This window comes from Danio rerio, chromosome 22 (genome assembly GCF_049306965.1).
Source record: "Danio rerio strain Tuebingen ecotype United States chromosome 22, GRCz12tu, whole genome shotgun sequence".
NCBI lineage: Eukaryota > Metazoa > Chordata > Actinopteri > Cypriniformes > Danionidae > Danio > Danio rerio.
Genome location: NC_133197.1, coordinates 15,949,571 through 15,972,500, shown reverse-complemented (window position 1 = coordinate 15,972,500; position 22,930 = coordinate 15,949,571). Strand labels below are relative to the sequence as shown.

At 36.7% G+C, this 22,930-nt stretch overlaps 1 protein-coding gene across 33 annotated transcripts in view; it reads left to right on the top strand.

Moving 5' to 3' along the window:
* Positions 1–22,930, top strand: part of cdc14ab (cell division cycle 14Ab) — a 73,897-nt gene that overhangs the window by 5,698 nt on the left and 45,269 nt on the right. For 26 of the 33 annotated variants that reach the window (XR_012397457.1, XR_012397454.1, XR_012397455.1 and 23 more), the window contains 4 exon segments: positions 309–399; positions 2,363–2,438; positions 12,745–12,837; positions 19,035–19,114. Coding sequence is in view for 12 of the 33 variants with exons in the window: in XM_073936655.1 (XP_073792756.1) it covers positions 309–399; positions 2,363–2,438; positions 12,745–12,837; positions 19,035–19,114 (340 nt within the window). In the remaining 21 variants the exon portion in view is untranslated. 33 annotated transcript variants of the gene reach the window in all.

The window sequence follows — 22,930 nt, the reverse complement described above, 5'->3', positions numbered from 1 at the left end:
TATCTATCTATCTATCTATCTATCTATCTATCTATCTATCTATCTATCAACCTTTTTTCTTTTATAGTCATACAAAATTTCTTTCCACATAGTTTTGTGTTTATATATATATATATATATATATATATATATATATATATATATATATATATATATATATATATAGACAAAAAATTATAGGACTGTTGTTGCAGGTGATTAATCCCAAGTCAATAATCCGATGATAAACTATCATCTTCTCAGAGTTTATAACTGTACCAGTTTGTTACATCTACGATGTGTAATTTACATTTTTGTTCTTCCCCCAGATCGACTGTATTTTGCAACCTTACGGAGCAAGCCGAAAAGCACAGCAAATACGCATTACTTCAGCACAGATGAGGAGTTTGTGTACGAAAAGTAAGTTATCCGCCCTCCCGGCTCATCTTTCCGAGCCAAAGCCCCCATCAGGCGGGAATCAGTTCCAAAGTCTGTTACGTAACTCTTTAATCGAACTCTTCCTTTATTAAAGCATTCCATAATGGAACTGTCAATCATATATTTTGAATTTCCGGATGTGGGAAGAAGAAGAGGGTGAAAAACAATACTGATGTGCTGCTCATCATTCTGAGAGATATTTTGACACACAACACTGGTGCAGGAGGAGTTCCTGGAATGAATTATGTTCCGTTTTTGTAGAAAACTGATAACAAAATTATTTGTTGTTGCTTATATCTAAAAAAAGACATCAGACCATATTTTTGTATAATAACACATACACCTGATACACAAACACACTTCATTAAACATGTACACATAGACATCACCTATACGCTATAAGATTGCAGGTTGATGTCTGTATATAATAACTTATATTTTATTGTAACTTTAACTTATTTTTGATTGCTACTTTAACTTATCTTTAAATGTGTTTTTTTATAAACATAGTATACACATAACATTTACTTAGAATGTTTACATTCACAAAAAAAACAAATAGATAAAACATAATAAACTATAGCTTAAAAAGAAACATTACATTTAAAAAAAAAAGAAACAAGAAAAGTAAATAAATAAATAAACTCCAATATTAGGGCAATAACTACATTAAAGCACCTGACAGCATTTTAAAGAGCAAGTATGTTTTGACTAATGCCCAGGTCTGTTGGAAAATGTCTGATTTGTCTGATTTGCAAATCTGCAGTAGGCATGGAAGGATAACCAGTTTCAAGGTTTACAGCCGTTTTTAAAACCGCAAAAATTCATGATATACCATTTCTATGGTAAATTTATTTATTTATTTATTTTTCTAAAGTGTTTTTCTCCATGTAATGTAAGGAAATCTGTGTTCTTGAAACTAATAAAGATGGCTGAAGTCAATGATTAAATAATTTAGCCTGACATGTTTACTGTTCCAAAATATTATAAATGTTTCCTGAAATATAACATATTTTGGTTAATGGGTAAAACAAAATACTAGTGCATTGGTATGTCATATCCTAAAACTTTCTTAATCTTCCTTTTAACCTCCAGTCAATACACTTGTATTTTGGGACATTCCCAAAATATGTGAACATAGCAACCCACTTCTGTACAATCTCTCCAGCATTGTAATAATTGTAAAGAACTATCGAATTTGGGGACCATCAGTGGAACTCTGAAGAACTTCATCTTCCAGTCGAACTCATTCAACATTTGACTGCTTCTACCCTTATGACAATTCATGCATATCTCTTCCCATATTTCATCCTCTATTATAGAGTTTAACTCTAATTTCCAATTTCTTTTGACATAATAAGAGTCGTCAGATTTATACTGCATTAATTTTCTATGTAAATGGACTACATGATTTTTAGTATCCAGACCATGTTTAATAATATTTCTAAAATATTGCATTATTGTAATGCAATAATGGGCACCTTTTGTAAAGCTGCTTTGAAAATATAATTATTGTAAAAGAAGCAATACAAGTAAACTTGACATGAATTGAATATAAAGTAACTCTTTGTGTTAATGGTCCATTTGAGGATTAGTAGACTGTCTGCGTAATATCTGTTGATACTGCTCCTTTAACAGACATTTAACTGACTGAATGAAACTTTGCAAGTACATGTCAACTTGCACTAACCCCCACCACAACCCTAACCCAAACCTAACAGTCTACTTAAATCTATTGAGAATTAGTTGGCATGTAGATGCAATGCATCTTAAATTCAACAAACGGACCATCAAAATAAAGGTTAACAGAGTATAATCCAAAAGACGCAAGAAATTAGTTTAACATATGCATTGACTTGTTAGCCTAAGCTGTAATCTGCCTCTCAATATTGTGTGAATGAATGCTTTTCTCTTTATTCAATGTTTTTTTTTTTCTCTATTATAGCTTTTATGCTGATTTTGGACCCCTCAACCTTGCTATGCTGTACAGATACTGCTGTAAACTCAACAAAAAGCTGAAGGTAAGTGAAAGACCTGCTCGATTTGTTGTTCCTCTTGAAGAATGTGCAGTATGCCACAGCAAATTAAATAAAGCTATGGAATCTACGCTCACACCCTTACAGTGGATATTTTGGGCTGTCTTTTGTGCTGACTTTCCCTTGTTTGTGATGGGAATTTAAACTACAGCTAGAAAAGCTCTCATTCAGCCCTTACTTTATGTAGTCATCAGCACATTTTTTGCCGTGTCTGTAAGGTAAAACCATGTGTGCTTATTTTAAATAAAAGCTACTTTGACCACAAGCTCAATGGGGTATGTCACGTGCAACTTTAGCCATGTGTCTGCTGTCTTTTATTTTTGACTTTGACTCACCTGTCTAGTGTTTTAATGTGGACCAAGAGTGTCTCTTGGGACTACATGCTGTTCTTGGCTTCGGGCCTCTGTGAGGATCAGCAGTTCACAGAGGTTGAAGGAATATTCCAGGTCCAGTAGATTTGCTGTGCATAGCTGATTACCACAAATAATGTTTTACAGCTTTTCTATCGTCCCTGCGTTTATAATATTTATATGTATGTAGGCAGGGGACAAAAAAGGTTTTCAAGGTATATCGCGGTTTGAAAAAGTCAAGGTTTAAAACTGGCCAAAATTTCTGTAATACTGTTTCTAAGGTATGGGTAAGATTTTATTTTTGTTTACATTTTTTTTTGTTTTTGTTTTTTAGGACAACAGTATCTCCAGCAGAAAAAATATTCAAAGATACCATTTTAAATTTTAAAGAAATGTGTTTTTGAAACAAATGATGACAGCAGAAGTCAATGATTCATATATAGTCTGACATGTTTACTGTTCCAAAATATCATAAATATTTCAAAAAATAAATTATATTGTGTTCAGAGGGGAATTTTTTAGTTTTTTTTTTACCCAGACATTTAAAAAGAATATATTATAGAGCAGTGAGCACAATACCGGGATATTTCTATCCAAGGCCATCACACCGTCAGAATCTTATACTGGCCCATGCCTATCTGTATGTCTATATTATGAGTGCTCTGCACAGAGAAGCTTGTAAAGGAAGTGAATGTAATGAGTTTGTAAATAAGGAAAAAAAATCTCATCGTTTCAAAAATACTTTTGAATTGATTTTGGTGAGTAGGAAAAAACACTAATGCTACGTAATTCGCCTACTTATAGTATATATTAAAAGTATGTCTTTTTTGATGAAGAAAAAGTGGTTTTGAGTTTGTAACAGGAGAGTATGCAAGTTTGGATGTTGGGACATATAGTAGTCAACATTTAAAGTGGATTCAAAGTTGTCCTAAAACAAGAATAGGAACTTGTTTGGTTCTGATCAGGCGAAAAACCTAGGACTAGTTCACAAAAATAAGTTTCGGACAAATCAAATGATAAAGCAGAAAACTGGTGCATCGCAGAGAAAATTTACACTTTGTGTAAATGTTTATTTTGTTGGGCCAATTTGGCTTATTTTTGGCAAGGATGTAGTGTGCTAATATTTGACCAATTTTCAGCTCTCTAGGCTTTACGGTTTGGTCTGACCAATACATAATTCTACAGAAAATTATTTTAAAATAATAATTATAAAAATCTTAACAAAAGGGTTTCAGCACTTCGCGCTTGAACCCCTAATTAAATCTTTGTAGGACAACTTTCATGAAAGATTTTGATCCACTTTAAATGTTAACTACTGTATGTTTCCTAATTATTGGACTGTAGTGTTGTTTAGTTACATACCCTGTCAATCATCTTGCCACATCATCCACATTTCTGATAAAAATATTTCATATACATATGTAATCTGGATAATAATGGTTATTCTGTCATTCTCCCGTTCCGGAATTATCACCGTGTTGACGCTGATTAAATGTAATGTGGTGAAAGTGAAGTGAAGTAAATAATTTTGGTTAGGTTAGATTATAATAGTTAACAGTCATTCAAACACTTCATTACCATAGCATCTCCCCTTACCCCCTGGGTTTCTCATGTCTGCCATGTTTGTAGTTTAAGTTTTAATCATGTTTGTAGTTCTAATCAAATTCATATCCAATGTGCAATGTTTTGTGACCAATATTAGCTGTTAAGAGCATGGCACGGATCTGCACTTCGAATTTCTACCAGAAACGGTAAACCATCTGGGTCACTTTGAAATGCATTTCAACATACTGTGATTTGAAACTTGGGCTGCACAATATATTGTTTCAACATCTGCATTGCAATGTGATTATTGGCAGTAGTCACATTGCAGAATTTGCAATACTGAAATTGTATTGTAAATAATTTGACATTTTCATGTGTTTTTGAGGCCTTTGACTGTATGAGGATTTTAAAAGCATTCAAGCATACAAAATTTTACCTTTAAGGATTATTATTTTTTTAATTGTTTTTAGTATTAAATTACTGTTAGACTCAGAAAATGACAAAATAGTTTCAGTTGTAGCTTTTTATTTAATATATTTATCTGTGCTTTGAATTTGTTTATTAGATATTATGCAGATGCACTTCCATACAGAACCATCAATCAAACTGAAATTATAAACTCTTTCCAAATAGAGATATTCTAGTCATCTGGTGTAATTGTATTCATATCGTAAAATAGCAGAATAACAAAATATCGCAACTTTAGATTTTTTTCAATATCGTGCAACTTTATTTATGACATTAATTCTATTTTCAAATGCTATTTAGGATGAATCATATGCACGTTTGGGTGCAGAATAAGCTTTTCTTTGTAAACTTGTCTTCGAGCTACTTTACAAACCGCAAATATACACAAAAGTGCAAATAATACACCAATATATTAACGCGTTTCTGATTTTTAAATCTGAAAATTGTCCCCGTTCACCTTAATTTTAACTTTACCATAATCTCAGTATTTTTGTCGTCTTTGAAGTAAAGAAGAGATCAGTTGGAGAAACATTTTTGTGGTAATGAACATTTATGTTGGTTGTGCTTCAATTCAAATCTTGCTCTCAAAGTTAAAGGGATAATTTGCTTTGATTTGAATCCAGATGTATTATTTTAGTGTGTCCTTTATATGGTCTTCCCATTTTCATTTTCAAAGTGAAAGTTGCTTTTCACTTGGGCTTTATCAATCGGCAAGGGCCATGCTTTCAGATAAACAAATTCTACTAAACAACTAGCAAGTTTAGCTTCTGGGCAAAGGCTCATTTTTTAGTGAACTGTTTAACTTTAAGTCCTAATCCAGTGGTTTAGCAAGTAGGCCTGTCACAATATGAAATTTTTGTTGAGCGATAAGCTATATTATTGTCATTTTGACATCATTTTATGCCAATAATGCAAAAAGCCATAAATACTTTAAAACACTTGGCACTCTTAAGGTTATTTAGATTCTATAATTTGATGTTAAAAAGGTTATTTTATACACTATTAAATGTCCTATTAGGTTAATGTCCAATTAGAAACTTTGACATCGGAGAGGTAGAGTGTAAATGTCACTAGCTATGTTTCCATCCAAAAATGCAAATGAATTTTATGCGCAAAATTATCGCATAAAAGATATGCTTTATAAAGCTTCGTTTCCGTCCAACGAGTCAAAGCGAACAAAATCGTCACTTCTTCCTGATTAACTGGCACCAAATATCAAAAGTAAAAACTGAATTTGCTGCAGTAGGAGAAGCTGCATCAATCTTTTCTTCATTTAATAAACGACTGCGCCTCAGAAGGCAATCCTGACTCGCAGTGAACGCGCGGTGGCGTTTGAAGATGTCAGACGCGGAGCACATGCGCTCTTGATTCTGGAGGTCATTAATAATATAATAACACTAATGCTGAAACGGTTACGGTGTTTTAGAATGACCAAAACAACATTTCAGATGTTTTATAATGTGCTCATCCTGCTGGTTTATCCATTCACACACATTTTTTTATGATCACATGATCTCCTATAAGAAAGTCACATTACCTTTTTAATGCACATGCTGAAGTGTTTCCATCGTAGTTTATGCACATCTTTTCTTATCAAATAAAACGTTTATCCTACTCAGTTATGCGCATAATTTTTTTTATATCCAAAGTGCGAATAAAAATAGTTGGATGGAAACATAGCTATTGTAAAATGGCTTTAATGTAATTTGTGAACTTGTAAATATATATTGCAAAGGCAAAAATGTTTGAGGTCGTCTTGAAGTATTGCATACGTCGCTATATTGATTATTGTGACAGGCCAATTGGTAAGTAGTCATTTAGTACTCTCTTTTATCCAATTGCTGTTTAGGGACAGTCTTCTCTAAGTGTAACCTGGGGTTAAGTTCGTTGCATCTTATTCACTTTGGGTACTAACCTAGTCACCTTCATGGTTACACGATTTAAAGTTAACCAAATGTAAACTAAGGTTACACTACATCTTTCTCTTTACCCTCTTGTCATAACATAAGATAGCCAGTAAAAATCTGCTGAAATGCACTTTGATCTAGATGCTTCAGAGAAAGCCATGTTATGTCACAGTTCTTGATCTTTTAGGCCTGATCCTTCACTCTATCAGATGAAAACAAATGTTGGGATTAGATGTGATCTTTTTTTCCCTTCCATCTACGCAGATTTTAGCAGGAGCCACTGGCATTGGCTTGGCATGTGGTACATGCTGGTCCTAAGGATTTATGGAGGAGGATTAGATGTCTGAATTCGGCTTTGCGTGTATCAGTTGTGATGGGGATGGTCATTGCCTCCACCCCAATCCGTCAGCTTTGAGATTTTTCCAATTGATTACTATTATGGACAGCGTTTAAGAGCTAATATTTGGTTTCATGCCCTCTGAGATTAAACAAACTGCATTCCAAAACCTAGTGAGCTTCCTTCATCACTATTTACATAATCAGCTCCCTTATATGGGAGTCTTTGCACTCAAATTGAACAACAAGTGACAGATTTGTATTTGCAAAGTATTAAGGGATTACTTTCCCCAATTATCTTCTAGATGTATTAATAATGGCTCTAGTAGGTGCTTTAAGTCATCTTTATTTCTCTATAGACAGGGACTTAACTAGGTTTTGTTGAAATGTGCAATAAAAACTTTTATATTGTGCAATATAATGTACACCGGGACCTTTAAAAGTTGAGGTTTGAGCATTAAATAAACTAGATACGACTCAAACTTTAGCTTTCGATTAACTTAAATTGATTGGTCAGCTGAAAAGGACCATTCCTAAAGTGTGCAAGGAGTTGATGGCGTCCATGTAGTGATTAAGTTCTGCTGACGTTTCTACTTTCTGAAACCATCGAAAGGTATTATAATCAACCATTATGTCTTGTGTTTTGTTCTGTGTTTCTAAAGCTGGCGAGGTGTAGTTCTCTCATGTGTTCATGTTTTGGAATATTAAAGGTAAACTCCTATAGTAAACGCATGGTGTGTTTCCCTCCTAACCACTTCCACTACATCCACACCCATCCAACCACATGCGAATGTCCCCCGCCTGTTTTTAATTTACAAGTTGTTGCTGTAGAGATGACTTGTTTTTTTGTTTTTTTTTCTAACCTCATCGGTTTTTGGCCTGCATGATCGGTTGTAGGCTGAGGGGGAACCAAACTGCAGGAAGTGAAGCTTGGCTAGTGTCTGTTCTAGTATTATCTGGTGATTATCAGATCGGCTTTCTAGCATTGCTGGACTTATGCAATCTCAAGATAGTGTTTTTAAAGCAGAGAATCTTCTTGAGATTATTTATTTATTTTTTTTATCCAGTTAAGTTGTTCATTCAATAGCAATTTCTTCCCCGCATAACTGCCTCTTGCATGTAGATGTTGCTGTTTTATGAACGTTAAGCTGCCTATCAATTTGTCCAGAAGGTGAAACTTGTTCAATTCTGTTAGTTTCACTGTGAGAACAGATGATCTGTTGATGGCTAGAGAAAGGATAAGATCTTCACTTTCCAAAATAGTCGATGCTTTATCTTTAGGTTTAAAAAGATTCGGGTTCAACCCTGTTTTAATATAGTTTCATGTCAATGTTGAGCGAACGAATTAATGGTTCACTTTCTAAATCACTTAACATTCTGTATTGTGTTGTTTATAGATTTGTTTTTGAGAAATAAGGGTTCACTAGTTTCTGGTAGCTTTTTAAGAATGGATGATTTCTAGATTTTAATACTAAAAACGAATTGGCTTATTTTTTATAATACACCGTAAAGGGGGTTGCACACCAGATGCGCCCCTCGGCCAACCATGCGACAGGGTGCACACATGACAGTTGGAAGTATCACACACCAGACACGCACATTCAAATGTTATTTAATATGAAACTATTCGGATGACGCTCTGAGATGCAGCTGAAATATAAACAGTGTCCAGAGTCGCAACTGGGTGCTGCGTACAGCCACCGACTTGTGGCACTGGTGTGCAAACCCTCATAGTTTATTTAGGCTGGTCATTTTCAGATGTCTCCGATGTCTCCGTTTTCCCCTATCCACACTGAGACAGAGCAGCAGCGTTTTAGAATGAAAAGGCCTCTTCAGCGTTTCCAAAAGTTTTCGGTGCTCAAACTCCAGCGTAGTGTGGACGGATGGTGTAACCGTAGCAAAACTTATGCATTTTAAAACTAAAACTGAAACACATTAGTGTAAACGGGGCCTTAGAATTCTAAAAAGCATGTCGCTGCGTGGTGGATTGCTGAGCGGCGCATCCGGTGCGCGACACCGTTTCTTAACCATGTTCCTGAAGGACCACCAGCACTGCATGTTTTGATGTTTCTTTGGTCTGTTACACCTATTACAAGGCTGTTTCTCAATTCCAACGGACTTTGTTTTCGTGGAGATCGGTCTTGCCAAGTTACCTTGGAAGAACTCGGGAGACCGCGAGAACAGTGCAACAATTTGAATTATAAGGTAAACGCAAAACAATAGTTTCCATGTGGAGCTCCTTTACTGGACTCGACACTTGTTAACACTCAATCAGACGGGTTTCCACGGCTCTCGGCTCTCTCCTGAGATAAACAAGTTATATCTTCGAAGTTTAATAATAAATCTATAAAAAATGCTGTGCTTCCCACCTCCTTTATTCAGCCGCAATGACTTCTGGGACTTCTCGAGCGAGTTTTGTACTCAAGTCTGAATCCTCTAAATCAAAGACTTTTACGCATCCTCCGATTTTCACTTATTGAAAAACAGCCCAAGTCTTTCAGTCTCTGCTAATGAGCTGATCATCTGAATCGGGTGTATTTGGTTAAATAGAAATGGAAAATGTGCAGAGCTAGTGGTCCTACGGGAACATGGTTGAGAAACATCGCCGTAAGAGATTGACCACTAAATCTTCACTTTTAAAACTTACTGACATTGTATTTTTAGTTTTTTGGACTGGATTCTGCCATGTTTCTGAGACTTTTTGCCAAAAGATGACCAGAAATCTTCTCTTTCCAAATTAGTTTGTTCAATGTAATCTTAGCCATCAATTTTTACTTTTAACAGTAGCAAATACTGAAATAAAATGGGCAATAGGGGAAAATGTAACTTAAATTTAAAGGAGAGACTGTCCTGAGATCAATCTATTCCTACGTTTCTTTTAAACTCTAAGCTTCGAGAGTTTTGGAAAATTCCTCTTCTCAGTTTTGCTTTTGGTATGTAGGTCTTTTTCTTTGGGGGCGGATTGTAGGTGGACAAGTTTGAATCCTCATTTGTTGTGCTGGCAGTTTGATTTCACTGTTATCCCACCCCAGCCAAATCTTTTGCTCCGTGGCATTTGGAGCGACACAGGAACAGATGCTTTTGAGGGCTTTTCAGTTCAGCTTGGAATCAGATTATTATGAGGTTTTTGGCGTGTGTCTGCGCATGAGTTGCCTTGTAGCAGCTTCGCATTGTCGCTTTTGCGCACACATTTTTGCTCACCTGCAGACGCTGAAACAGCATCTCCAAATCCCCTTTAAAGGCATTGAGTTGAGTTTTTCAGAGAGCACCTCAAGCTATTTTTGTTGTGGAGAAATGGTATTTTCAAGTGTCGGTTGATACTGATGCCAGTCTCTTAATCTGTTTACCAAACATCTAACCAGTCATATTAACAGTAAATGGGTTTGAAGTGAGTTTTATATTAACCAATATTTAAATTTTTAATTGAATTAAACCAACACGTTTAACAATTGATGCAGTTTCCTTAAGTTTGTGTTTTATTTTATTTCAAGTTGCATAACAAAAAGCTTTATGCAGGTTTTGATTTTGGTCAAATGGCATTTTAAAGAACTGACTGTAACATATTATTTGAGTTTTTCTACAACATGATACTCTAGTGAAGGCAATGTTATTTTGTTTACATTATCAATCAGCCATAATACTTTACAATTTTAACAATTTACATTTAAAACAAAAATGACTTTTAATTAGTAAATTTAACAAATACCTATTTGCTTTAAATGGCTTACATCATTAAACATTATAGATAATGTAGTTTAAGTTAAAATTAAAATTTTTATAAAGTTCCAAATTTTCATTTGAGCAATGGTGCGTTCACAGCAGATGTGGATGAAGCATCAAGCGCGAGTGATTTACATGTTAAGTCAATGCGAAGACAAGAATAGACATCCTGCGATGCAATTCGTTCGAAATGAGCGTTTGACGTGCTTAACACGTGAATAACTCTAAAATCTCAACTTCATGGGTGGGATTATGATGTAATGTCATATATGTCAATAGCATTAATAAGCTCTCGTCTAGAGATCTGCGCGAGACTAAATTTTGAATCCCGCTTCCGCCAAGTTGTTAACCCGAACCCAACTTCTCCCGCTTATATTCAGCATTTGTTGTCCCGCTGCCCGCCCCGCCCCGTTTTCTACCACCATTCCAGCTAACGGGCGGGGGGGAAGAACAAAACCAAAAACCACCCAGCTATACTGGTCAGCTCCCGCTGGAATGCAGCCATCTACTGTTTTTTTTTTTTTTGTTTTTTTTTTACTTTATATTGATTAAGAGCCAATCACACGGCAGAAATGTGTAACTATGGGAATCCAAAAGTGTGTTGAAAATTAATCGGCCAAAAATATGTTATGCATTTATTGGACCCCCTTATTTTTGTGGCTTCAGTCAATGTTGGGGTACTGTTTTAATTCTGGAAGCGTTAACAACTTGTATCGAAATGTATATTGTTATCATTCTGTAAGGAAAACTATTATCGAGATTACAGTTTTGCCAAATCTCCCAGCCCTAGCTCTGCTCAGTTGGAAGTACCACTGAAAGCTTCCATCATCCAGGTCTAGTGCACTCTGACAATGCGTTGTTTTTCAACCTTCCTAAAGCACAGCTACTCTCTCAGTAAAATCAATGTTAGCCATTTAGCAACAAAGCCACCGAGCAGACTGAATCCCTACCCATGGTGTGAATCCGCATATTGTGAAGTGAATTTGATGTGCAAATGAAGCGATTAAACCGCCACGTGTCAATTACGCATGATTTATTCTTATGCAGCATAAGAGTTGAAAGAAATTAATTTTTTTTTCAAATGAATGATTTCTTTAAAATGCTATTTAATGATTAATGCAATTTTGTGCTAATTCCGTTTCTGTAAATTTTATTTTGTTTTAATAAACTTGCTTTGAATTCATTTAATTCTACACTAAAATGTTTAATTTGGCAGTTTACTGTTGTGAGTCATGTGTTTTTTTTTTTTTTTTAATGGTTTATTTCTTATACAATGTATCTTTAGGCCTGTCACTCAAATCTTGCTCTACGATATTTTACACCACTATTTATTGCGATTTAACAATATTATTGTCCTTTAAAAATAAATTTATGCCACTCCTTTTTATAACGCAAGTATGATGCAATAGCATTCATAATAGAAGTATACTCTTTTAAAAAAACATAACATTTTATTCTCGAGAATATTTAATTTAATCAGAGTAATTTTAATAATTAGGAAACAGAATGTTAAAATGTATTTTAAAAATAACATGTTTAACAAAGTCAATTTAGAGCACAGGATGCTAAACAGAAAACAGACCACATACTCTACCAGATCTATTTTCAGTTGTTAGATAGTAAAGACTAGTGTTTTTTTTTTTGTTTTGTTTTTTTTAAACCATACTAACGTTGACATCTTCAATAGAGATTGGATGAGATGCAGAGACAGAGCAATCAGCTAAAATGTTGCTGTATGGGCAATATTTATCGCATCACCAAAAATGATTGAGGTCATGTCAATGTGTTGTGCAATAAGTCAATATATTGATTATTGTGACAGGCCTATATATTGTTATATAATACTAGAATCAGGAGCTACTGGGAAGTTGAATTATGCAACTTTAAGTGTTGAATAAATTTTAAATTTGAAAAGTATTCTGCTGCTTTGCATGTAGTCTAATGCATTTGTTTTGTTTTTTGCAGTCGTTTACACTGACCAGAAAGAGGATTGTGCACTACACCAGCTTTGACCAGCGCAAAAGGGCTAATGCCGCAGTGCTGATCGGCGCTTATGCTGTGAGTATCCCTCTGTCCTCTATTAATTACTTTCGCCGGTCTCAAGGATTCACACCCAGGGCAGAATCTCTCACTGCTCTGCAAATGAGCCACTCAGCTGTTTCCGTCCAAACCAACAGTCCTCCCACATCGCAGCATCGACAGCAGAATTCATACTGAGTCTTGTCGGATGTTTGCCAGAGTCCTCATTCCAGCCTCCCCCTCAGAGAGCGACAGACTGCTGACTGACTGGAACATCCCCCGCGTTGTGGCGGCATAATAACTCCATCCTCGACTGGCTCGCGTGCCCGTTTGCCCTGTTCCCCTGCATTCATTCATGTAGCCCACCACGTACACAGCGGCCCTTGTGAAACGCCGTGACTGCATGAGCTGATTACGCCATTGGACGTCCACACTCTCTTCCTGTTCCTGGCGCTCTCGGTCCGGGCAGATTTATTGCTCAGATGGCACTTGAAAAGCACAGGTGCCTGCTATAATGTGGGTCAGTATTTTGTTCTGATAAGCCTGCTTTGTAAAACAGTTTTTTTTTTTCTGGGTTCATACATTTACTTCAATATAGGCATTAAAAAAAGATCTTAAATGGCTAAAAATCATTTCGCCAAGTTAACTTTAGGATCTTTAAGACCATTATGAATGAAATTTACAATCCACATCACAAACAATGTGCAAAACAGGGAATCATATTTTAAATTAAATTTAACTCTATCTGAGAGCGTATAGAGCAGGGGTGTCCAAACTCGGTCCTGGAGGGTCCTCCCTGGAAGTTTCTAGTATGCCTAGAAAGAGCTTGATTAGCTTGTTCAGGTGTGTTTAATTGCAGTTGGCACTAAAATATGCAGGACACCGGCCCTCCAGGACCAAGTTTGCACACCCCTGGTTTAGACTGTCTGTATGTAAACACTGATGTTATAGAAGTTGGTTTATGTAACTCCACCTGCATGCTCATTCAGTAGCTGTGCTCGACTACTAAGCCTTGAAGTCATTAGGCATTGTCTTTTCTCTTCTTTTTCATTGGGGAAGCTAATGTTGACATGGATCACTTTGTGTTTTTTTTTAAGAGTTGTTCTGTTGAATTTTACAAGTAAAAAAACTACACAATGTGGCATTGTCTGAGTATTTCGTAGAGTGGGGCTCAACCAGATTTTATTAGTGAAAATAAAAGCCCCCGCCAAGGCCAAATTGTGTAATATTTTTTTCTTTTTACATATTTTACAAAGAGGCATTGTTTACTTTTTATCTAGGTATACATATATCTTTATACCCAGGTCTCTCTTTAAGAAATAAAACCTGCAAAAACACTAACCAGGGTCACGGCACCAATTCTTGGTCACCAATATTTGAATGATATTTTATTTTTAAATATGATGCACAGCATTTATTTAGTATATTTGTACTGACAAAGCAGCTCCTGTCTCTCTCGATGAGATAAGCTCCTGGTGATAAGAACACTTCTGTCCTCATGAATATTGATGAGTCCTAAATGGCAACATGGAAAGGAAGTGGTATGAGAGATGCTTCTCCAGTTTCGTTCAAAGAAACCATTGTTTACGTTTCTTCTCAATCCACAACCTGAAATATAAGAGAACTGAAAGGGCAGGTAGTGTTATACAATATCAGCATGCTTTTTTTCAGGGAACTTATGTTTCGTGTGTTTTCCATTGGAAGAGGGCCATGATGAGTTTTAATCTGGCTTTTGCATAATCTGATTTTGGACTGTTGTGATGCTGTGGCTGCGAGCCATCATAAATCCTCTTTTTGGATTTGTCTAATGTCCATAGAAATTTTATTTTTATTTTTATTCAGCTCTGCCATCACAAGAATAAATTGCACTTTAAAGTATGTTAAAATAAAGTAAGATATTAATAAATCCTGGTAAAGAATACACAATAAATCTGTCCTAAATCCTAATTATATTGCAAGTGCTTCTCAAAGTTGATTCGCTTCCTTGAAATCCATCTCTGAAGAATGGTCACATTTACCCTTTGAGTCTAAATTTAGTCTGAACCCTGATCCTGGTCTTAATATAGTTGTCTTAAATGGAAACTCATTTTAGCTACCTAAAAAAAAAAAAACCTCTTGAGACGTGAGGATTCTCTCCTATAAACTCAGTAATGTGGACCTGTTATAAATATAATTCTCTCACATCATACAGTATCATCTCCAAAGTTCATAAAACCACGATTCTGTTTCACATATGCTTTGGTTTTGTCAGTCTTAGTGTGCGGTAAATGCGTTTATCTTTCTGCTCTTACAGTGAATCTACTGTAAGTAGGTTTTTATTGATCCAGCCTTGTGTGGGATGGTCTCCTCTGGCAAGCGCAGATGTTCGCTGCTGATCTGCCCTGCAGTAGACGACCTAGTTTTATCATGTGCAGGAGATTATTTGTGCTGGTTGAACAGCTGGGCCAAGATCTTCCATTTCTCTGGGTCACATGGGACAGTAGGGCGCAACGCAAACAAACAAGCGCTGACCCTTCTCACGGGACTGAACTTAATCCGCTGAACTCTTCAGCTAATTGTTCGGCTGGTGCATATTTCATGAGTTCCTGCACAAATGATAACGCTCTGAACAAATACAGCCTTCACAAACAATCACTTGACCTTTCCTAGTTCATCTTTTATGCTGTCAAGTCCTGGAGGTCTTAAAGATTTGTTTGCCTCGGTCGTGAGGTCAGAAATTTTAATGCAAGTCGACCTGGTGGAGATGGCCAGTATCGATTAGTTAGTGATTATTTCATTTAAAATGTTCAATTTGCCTGAATCTGTGCTATCTGGCTATATTAATGAAACCCAAATTTATATTAACAGTAGAGCCCACACTTTTTTTGTCCACTTGTACTAAACACAAACAAGAAATCATAATGCATGTACAACAAACACTATGTAAGTATTTCTGAAACATCTAGCTAACAAAAATTTGAACAATTTGTGTAATTCATTGATAAGGTTTAAAAATGTAAAGTTTTAACATTCAAAACATAAATAATAGGACCTTCAAGCCTTTGTCCATATACAAATTCACTGTTTATTTAAATGGAATCATTTTACGAGCCGTCTACGAATGGCGAAAGATATTCACATGCCCAGTGAGCGTGATTTATTAAGCATTTTACACAGTGTAGTGTGGATGGAGATTGTTTTTCTGAAACCATTTTCCAGTGGGCAAATTTGGCCAAGATGCCCGGGTTAAACTCCTACTCTTTTTCGAAAGATATCCTGGGATTTTTTTTTACGACAACAGACTTTGGTTTAATGTCTCATCCAAAAGACGGTGCTCACTGAGCAGTATAGAGTCCCTGTCAATATACTGGGGCGTTAGGACCCACACAGACCACAGGTTGAGCATCCCCGGCTGGTCTCACTAACACTACTTCCGGCAGCAACCTAGCTTTTCCATGTGGTTTCCCATTCAGGTTCTGACCGGGCAGAGCCCTGCTTAACTTCAGTGGGTGTACATGTGAGAGTTGCAGAAAGCTAGCTGCTGGCTAATTATTTGACCTTTTTTATTGATTCGTAATTTTTTTTATTTAATTAATTAATTCTTAGGTTTTTCTGGTTACATTTCCCGATTTTATTCATTTATTTTTTGCCAGTCCTAAGCCAATTGTAATTGTTTGTTTTGGTTCAATTTGGAATTTCCCCAACCCTTGCAGAGTCCGGCGGATCAGAGTGAGCTCTTCAACTTGGCCCCAACCTGATCCAATTTTTGACAGTTTTTTTTATTTTTATTTTATTGAACAAGAACATGAGCATCTCAAAAGAGAGTGACCTCTTTTGGACAGGAGATGAAGAATGGGCAATATTCACATTTTCTGAGAATCTATTCTGGGATTTCACAAAAACATAATTTTATTAAATTAATACACTTCTTTTTTACACTTGTTTTGCAATCAAATATAACAATCTTCAAAAGTTCTTAGTTTGTCTTCTATAGACAAAACAGCAATACAATTTTTAAATCTCATTATTTGTGACGCTTCTTTTACACTAGCTACACTAATGTTTGTTTGTTTTGCGCTCTATTTGCATGCGGCTTTTTCCCCTACGTTTCTTTATCATGTTGGCACTGCACTGCTGGATTCTGTCACCAAGCCATAGAAATGTTCACAGAGTGTGCAGAGATCTTATTATAGAGCTTTCTCTCTGTAATGTCAAGAGGGATTGACGTGGATATCTGCTAAAACTCGTCGCTTCAGCAACTCTGTGTGTGTATGACTGCCGCACTGTGCCGTGACAAGTCGTCCCAACTTGAGAAAGGGCCCCATTGTGCTGAGCCACAGCATCTCATCTGAGTGACACATTCTGGCCGGACATCACTTTCCCCGAAAGTGCATTTGTGCATGGTATAAAGAGGAACACCAACAGACATAAGAGAAAGGCTTGAATAGACTAGTTGGGAAGTAGTGATGTCCGATTTGAGTACTAATTGTACTGGAAGTTGAATTGTGAGTGACTCATTTTGCTCAAGGGTCCAATAACAGTCCATACTATTTTATATATATTTTTTTTGACTTTTGAAATGATTGAATATGGCATGATGATAAAAAGATTGTATAAAGTCTATAAAGGACACAGAAGTACAAGAGTACACTAATATTAAGCTGGCCTTTTCTCTTTCTATTAGCCTTTTTTTGTTTTTGTCAATGGGTATGAGTGTGTTTGAATGAGAGGCTGTTTCTCAATATGCATTTTTGTCTGTACTTGCATTCTTGTCTCTTCGTGAAACGTCATCAACCAGCACCGAATTACTGTTCCAATTCAAAGTTCACATTTTGCCAAATACAGATTAAAATCCCAGATATGTATTTGCTCCGCCCCCTTTGTGGAGGACGCATTGAGAGGTGACTTGCGCAAGATGTCCTCGCTGCTGCCTGCAACTTGACGACGTAGGTGATTTTCAACTACGTAGCAGACCTTGTACTAAGGTAATGCCCATGCTACTGTGATGGTTTCGTTTAGGGTAGGAGGAGGTGTAGGCGATCGTTTACCGCCCTCTTAGGTAGTGCCCATGCTACTGTGATGGTTGGATTTAGGGTAGGGGGGGAGATGGAGGCGATTGTCAACTTGTACAACCCACTAAGGCAACGCTCATGCTACTGTGATGCTTTGGTTTAGGGGAGGGCGAGGTGTAGTCAATCGTCAACTACGTAGATGACCCTTTATAGCCCACTAAGGTAGCGGCCATACTACTGTGACTGTTAGGTTTAGCTTAGAGTAGGTGTAGGCGATCGTCAACTATGTAGTGGAACTGGTCAACTACGTCATTAAGCTGCGGGCTGTCTCAATTTGCGAAGCACAGGTATCCCAGAATGCATTGGAGCCAAACCAGTGAAAGCTAATAGTGGAGGAACCTGCACAATTTTAAAAGTACTCCTTTGCTGTGTAAAGTTTTGAGAGTTTTTTTTCAGGCAAGAATGTAGCAGTTTTAAACTAGAATCTGCAGTTTATGCACAAAGATAAGCGTGTCTTTGGCGATGTGCCTCCGCTTATGTAGACTCTGAACCCCATCCTGTCTGCGGTAGCCTTATGATCCTTATGAGCCTTATTATCATCACCCACCATCACCAGTCCATCTTGAATCTTCGCTGGATTTCATCAGTCCATTGTAGTTAAAACATGGTATTTAATCCATCTTGTGCATATCTAACAGACCATTTTTGGTCATCTATATCGTTTATTTGTTCTCGTGTATTATTTTGACGGTGTTATTTTGTTACATTTATTAATTTAATTATGCTAACGTTACTGTATTGTACAATGTTTGTCTTTGTTTATATAATTGCTTAATGTTATCTTTATTTGCTTTTGTTACATTTTGTACTTTTATACTTGTATAATGTCCATTGTAATTTATTAAATATGATAGTCAAAGGTGTCTTGCTTTTCTATAATTAAATCATTTTGTTGTTAGTGTACAGTGAAACCGATGAATCCATGGTAAGGGTAGGTGATATAAATTACACTGCCGTTCCATTTGAATAAGTACTCATCTTCCCGCATCCTCGGGAGTTCTTTCTTTCAAGTCTGAACTTCCAAGATCACAAGTCCGAACTTTGCGGATCTTGGTATTGAGAAACAGCTTGTGTGTACTCTGCAAAATAATTTCAAATTACAGCAGTTATGTCCTTGTATCACTTGTAATAACATATGTAAATTGTGCTTGAGCGCTGATATTGTTAATTTTTTCTTTGTCTCAGGTGATTTACCTGAAGAAAACACCAGAAGAAGCCTACAGAGCCCTGATCTCCGGCTCCAATGCCTCCTATCTTCCTTTCAGGTACGACTTATCCACATCATCTGCAGTGTTTGCAAAACTATGCTAATATTGCCTCATTTCTTCCACTCTTTCCGCCCCGTTGCATGCTGCCCTCTAATCAGATTTTGCATGAAATGTTGTCTCTTGTGGCTCACAGGGTTTTTAATGCGATAAACTTTTTTTTTGGCCAGATAAATGAACAGGGAAAGCGGAAAAACAGCATGGCCATGTTTTAGCCGGCATCTATATCGTGATGCTCGTAATTGCAGCAGGGTTAGATTATCGTGCTCCTGCCGCTCGACATCTCTGCCATTTGATTTGGGATTATGGAGTACAGCCGGGTCAGTGCACTCATGTAATCTCTTTTCTTGAGCTGAATTCTGGACTCTGTTCCAGACCTTTGCAAAAGGACAGGAAGCTGAAACATTCAAGCTGATTGGCATACGTAAAGCTGAGTTGGCCTCGAGTGGGAGGAAAACCATCTGTGGCAGGTTCTTGCGACTGGTGTGTGTAGTGGGAATCTGCTTTGTGAATGGGATTGTTTGAATGGGTCGTCTTGTTGGCTAATAGTGTTGGCATTTTAAAACGAGAGTAATTCATTTGTACTCTTTATTGGAGGGTGCTACTACTGGGCTTGAATTGCTAGTCCTTTGTGGCAGTTTATTAGTAGTGCTGCCATACGCTATAATAGATAAATGGGTAGGATTGCCATGGGTGATGGGAGAAAATGCCAAAGTAGTGAAATCATTGCCTGGTAGTTTACATGCGTGCTCTGGTGTAGCTAACAACATTTTCCACCCACTTGCCCCATTAGATGCCAGTCGTGCTTCCAAGACGCCCCCCTGCTGTTTTTCAAATGACGAATAATTCCCGTGGAGATATTATTGTCATCAAAAGAACATTATCCTTTCTCCTTTTAAAATGACTCTTGCATTGAAATCACACGAATACCAGATGAGTAGTGTCATCACATTGGTACCATAAACTGTAGAATATTCAAATCCATTGAGTCTGCATGAGGGAGAAAAATAGGCTAGAAGACGGGGAGTGCATTTTATAGACTGTGCTTTATTTTATACTGTAATATGGTTTTGTTTCTAATGTACAAGTTTTCAATGACGTCACTGACCCGTATAGCCAAAAATAACCTAATGTTTTTGTTTTGTTTTACTAAAAGATGTGCAAGATTAAATATCTTGGGATTCCTACTGGATATTGCAGCTTGTTTATCAACAGAAAATGCAGTCAAACCTACATAGAAGTTGCACTGCTCACTACTCTGTGCTAGTTAATGTGAGCACTGTCCCAATGTGCTGACCTTTTATTTATTTACAGAATGGATTAAATAATTACAAGAACAAGCGTGAAGTACAAAGCATTAGTTTTCATAATAAATAATCATGCCTTTGTGCAGATGCATAGCCCTCGCCATGACTGACATCAATGCTAACACACACCTGTCAAAAAGTTTAGCTACACATCGCAACGACACAAGCTCTGTGATTGGTCAGGTGGGTAGCGGTGATCAGCGTGGGCAGTGCTTAGAACCACGAGCTCAATGGATTGATTTGTAAACAAATGTTGTGTCCCATGAAGGAGCTACAAATGGAGCCTTTTGTTTTGTGTTTACTTTATGATCAAAGTTGTTGCACGTCCGCCGGTTTCCGCCTCAAAATGAACGAGTTTTACCTACTTTCAATTTTCAATTCAATTCAGCTTTATTTGTGTAGCGCTTTTACAATGTGGATTGTGTCAAAGCAGCTTCACATAAATGGTCATAGTAACTGGAACAGTGTAGTTCAGTTTTTTAGGGTTTAAGTTCACTTCAGTTTAGCTCAGTTCAGTGTGATTTAATCATTACTGAGAGTTCAAACACTGAAGAGCAAATTCATCAATGCGTAGCTCTACCAATCCTGAACTATGCGAGTCAGTGGCGACAGGGTAGTTGTACATTAAGGTAGCGTTCAGAAAAAAACATAACACACGTGAAGAAACGCGACACAGAGGAGCATAAACCTACTGCCAGCTAGAGTTTCAGAAGTGTTATTGCCGAGTAGCACAAACAGCGCACAGAACTAAATGCACGATTATGCGCAAGGCAGGTGCCGTAGGTCACGGCTATTGCTCTGCATAAGGACAAATCAGCCTTAAACCTACTGTCTGTTGTCTATAACAAAATTATAGCTATAACTTGATGTATTTTTGTTCTATATTTAACTGTATATTTGTGTATATTATGTACTACTTTTCTAGTATATAAATATAGTTTACTATATAGCTTCTTTTGATATCATGATAAAGCACTTTGACAGCTTAAATGTGATTTATGCTTATGATTTGTGTGATTTAAATGTATTTATTTTAGTCAGGTTAAAAAAAAAAAACCACACATATTTTGAAACCATTTTAACGTTGCTCTATTACATTAATATAGTGTATTGTTTAATTATACTTAATAATACTGTCACTGGCATTTTCACAGAATACTGAAACGTTGGTACCGTGACAACCGTACCATAAGGTATTATTCATTATTAGGACGTTAATGTTCAGGGATTGCCAATCATTTTGGCTGATTTATGCAGATGAGATTCATCCTTCAGAACTGTTCTCCCAAATTACTGACCCAGAAACGCAAAGTCTGAAAGTTCTCCCAGGTAGAGCACATTGCTGAAGATTGTTATGCGCGCATATATAACGAGCGACACAAAGAAAGATGACCCATGGCCACACTGAACAGAAACTCATTGTTGAAGTGGACTCTGGTTGGCTGATTTGGAGCCGTATACATCGAGTATTGAAAGAGGCCAGCATTTTTTGAATTCGATATCTAAAGTCGACTCCCAGAAAGCTATGAGATGAGGTTATGAATTTATGGAGCAGGCCATATGCATGTACTATCTGAGATGTGCAGTAAGTGCTTCCGGTATAGATTAGCTCTGGACTTCAAACTGTTGGGAACCATCATTCAGAAAACGGCAGATTGACAGGAAACAGCAGATTGACACTGCAGTTATTAGTGCTTTTCCCAGGAGGTCAAAATCACCCATTAGAATTCTTCATAACGCATACTTTCATGTCATCAAGGAAAAAATCTTTTACTACTTGATCGTCTTGGTCTGTGACGCCATTTAAACAAATAATAGGGTTACAGGAATTACCCATGGGAGGATTATTAAACAAAAGTTGTTGTTTTTTCACTCTGTGGGCATTAGTTAATGTTTTTACAGTTTGAGGGATTAACTTTTATCCTACTTTGAGTACTTAAAAAAAAAAGAAACCTTGACTTTTAATATTATTAAAATTGTTTTAAAGTCTAGTTAAAAAAAATACATTTTATGTGGTATTTCTCTAAAATGTAATCTTGGAAAGTTAAAAAGCACCTTTTCATGACAAAACTGAGATTGACCTTGTTTATAAATCCTTAACTGCTTTAGGCTTTCCTTGGGCCTGTCTAAACTTGTAGTGACGCAGCCATTTATCTTTGCCATGACATCTTATCTTTTCTGGCATCTAGGCCAGTCATTATGCGTTTTTTTAATCCTGCATTTTGGATCTAACAATAAATCTTTAAACATGAATTGTACACACAGGATTTTGAGATTTGGCCAAGTAAAATAAAATTACCAGGAAAGAAGTCTGCTAGTGCCTAAAACTATTCATTGTGTATAATTTTCTGTGGTATGTTTACTAGATGTGCCTCCTAAGGCACTTCTTTCACATTGTTTGCCGTCCTGTCCATCTTGAAGGTTAATTGGGCCTTTGTTTCTCCACAAAGATGAGATTGTTAGCAGTGCCGTAGCTGAGCATGGGAAGAAAAGCGCTTTGTCAGTGCAC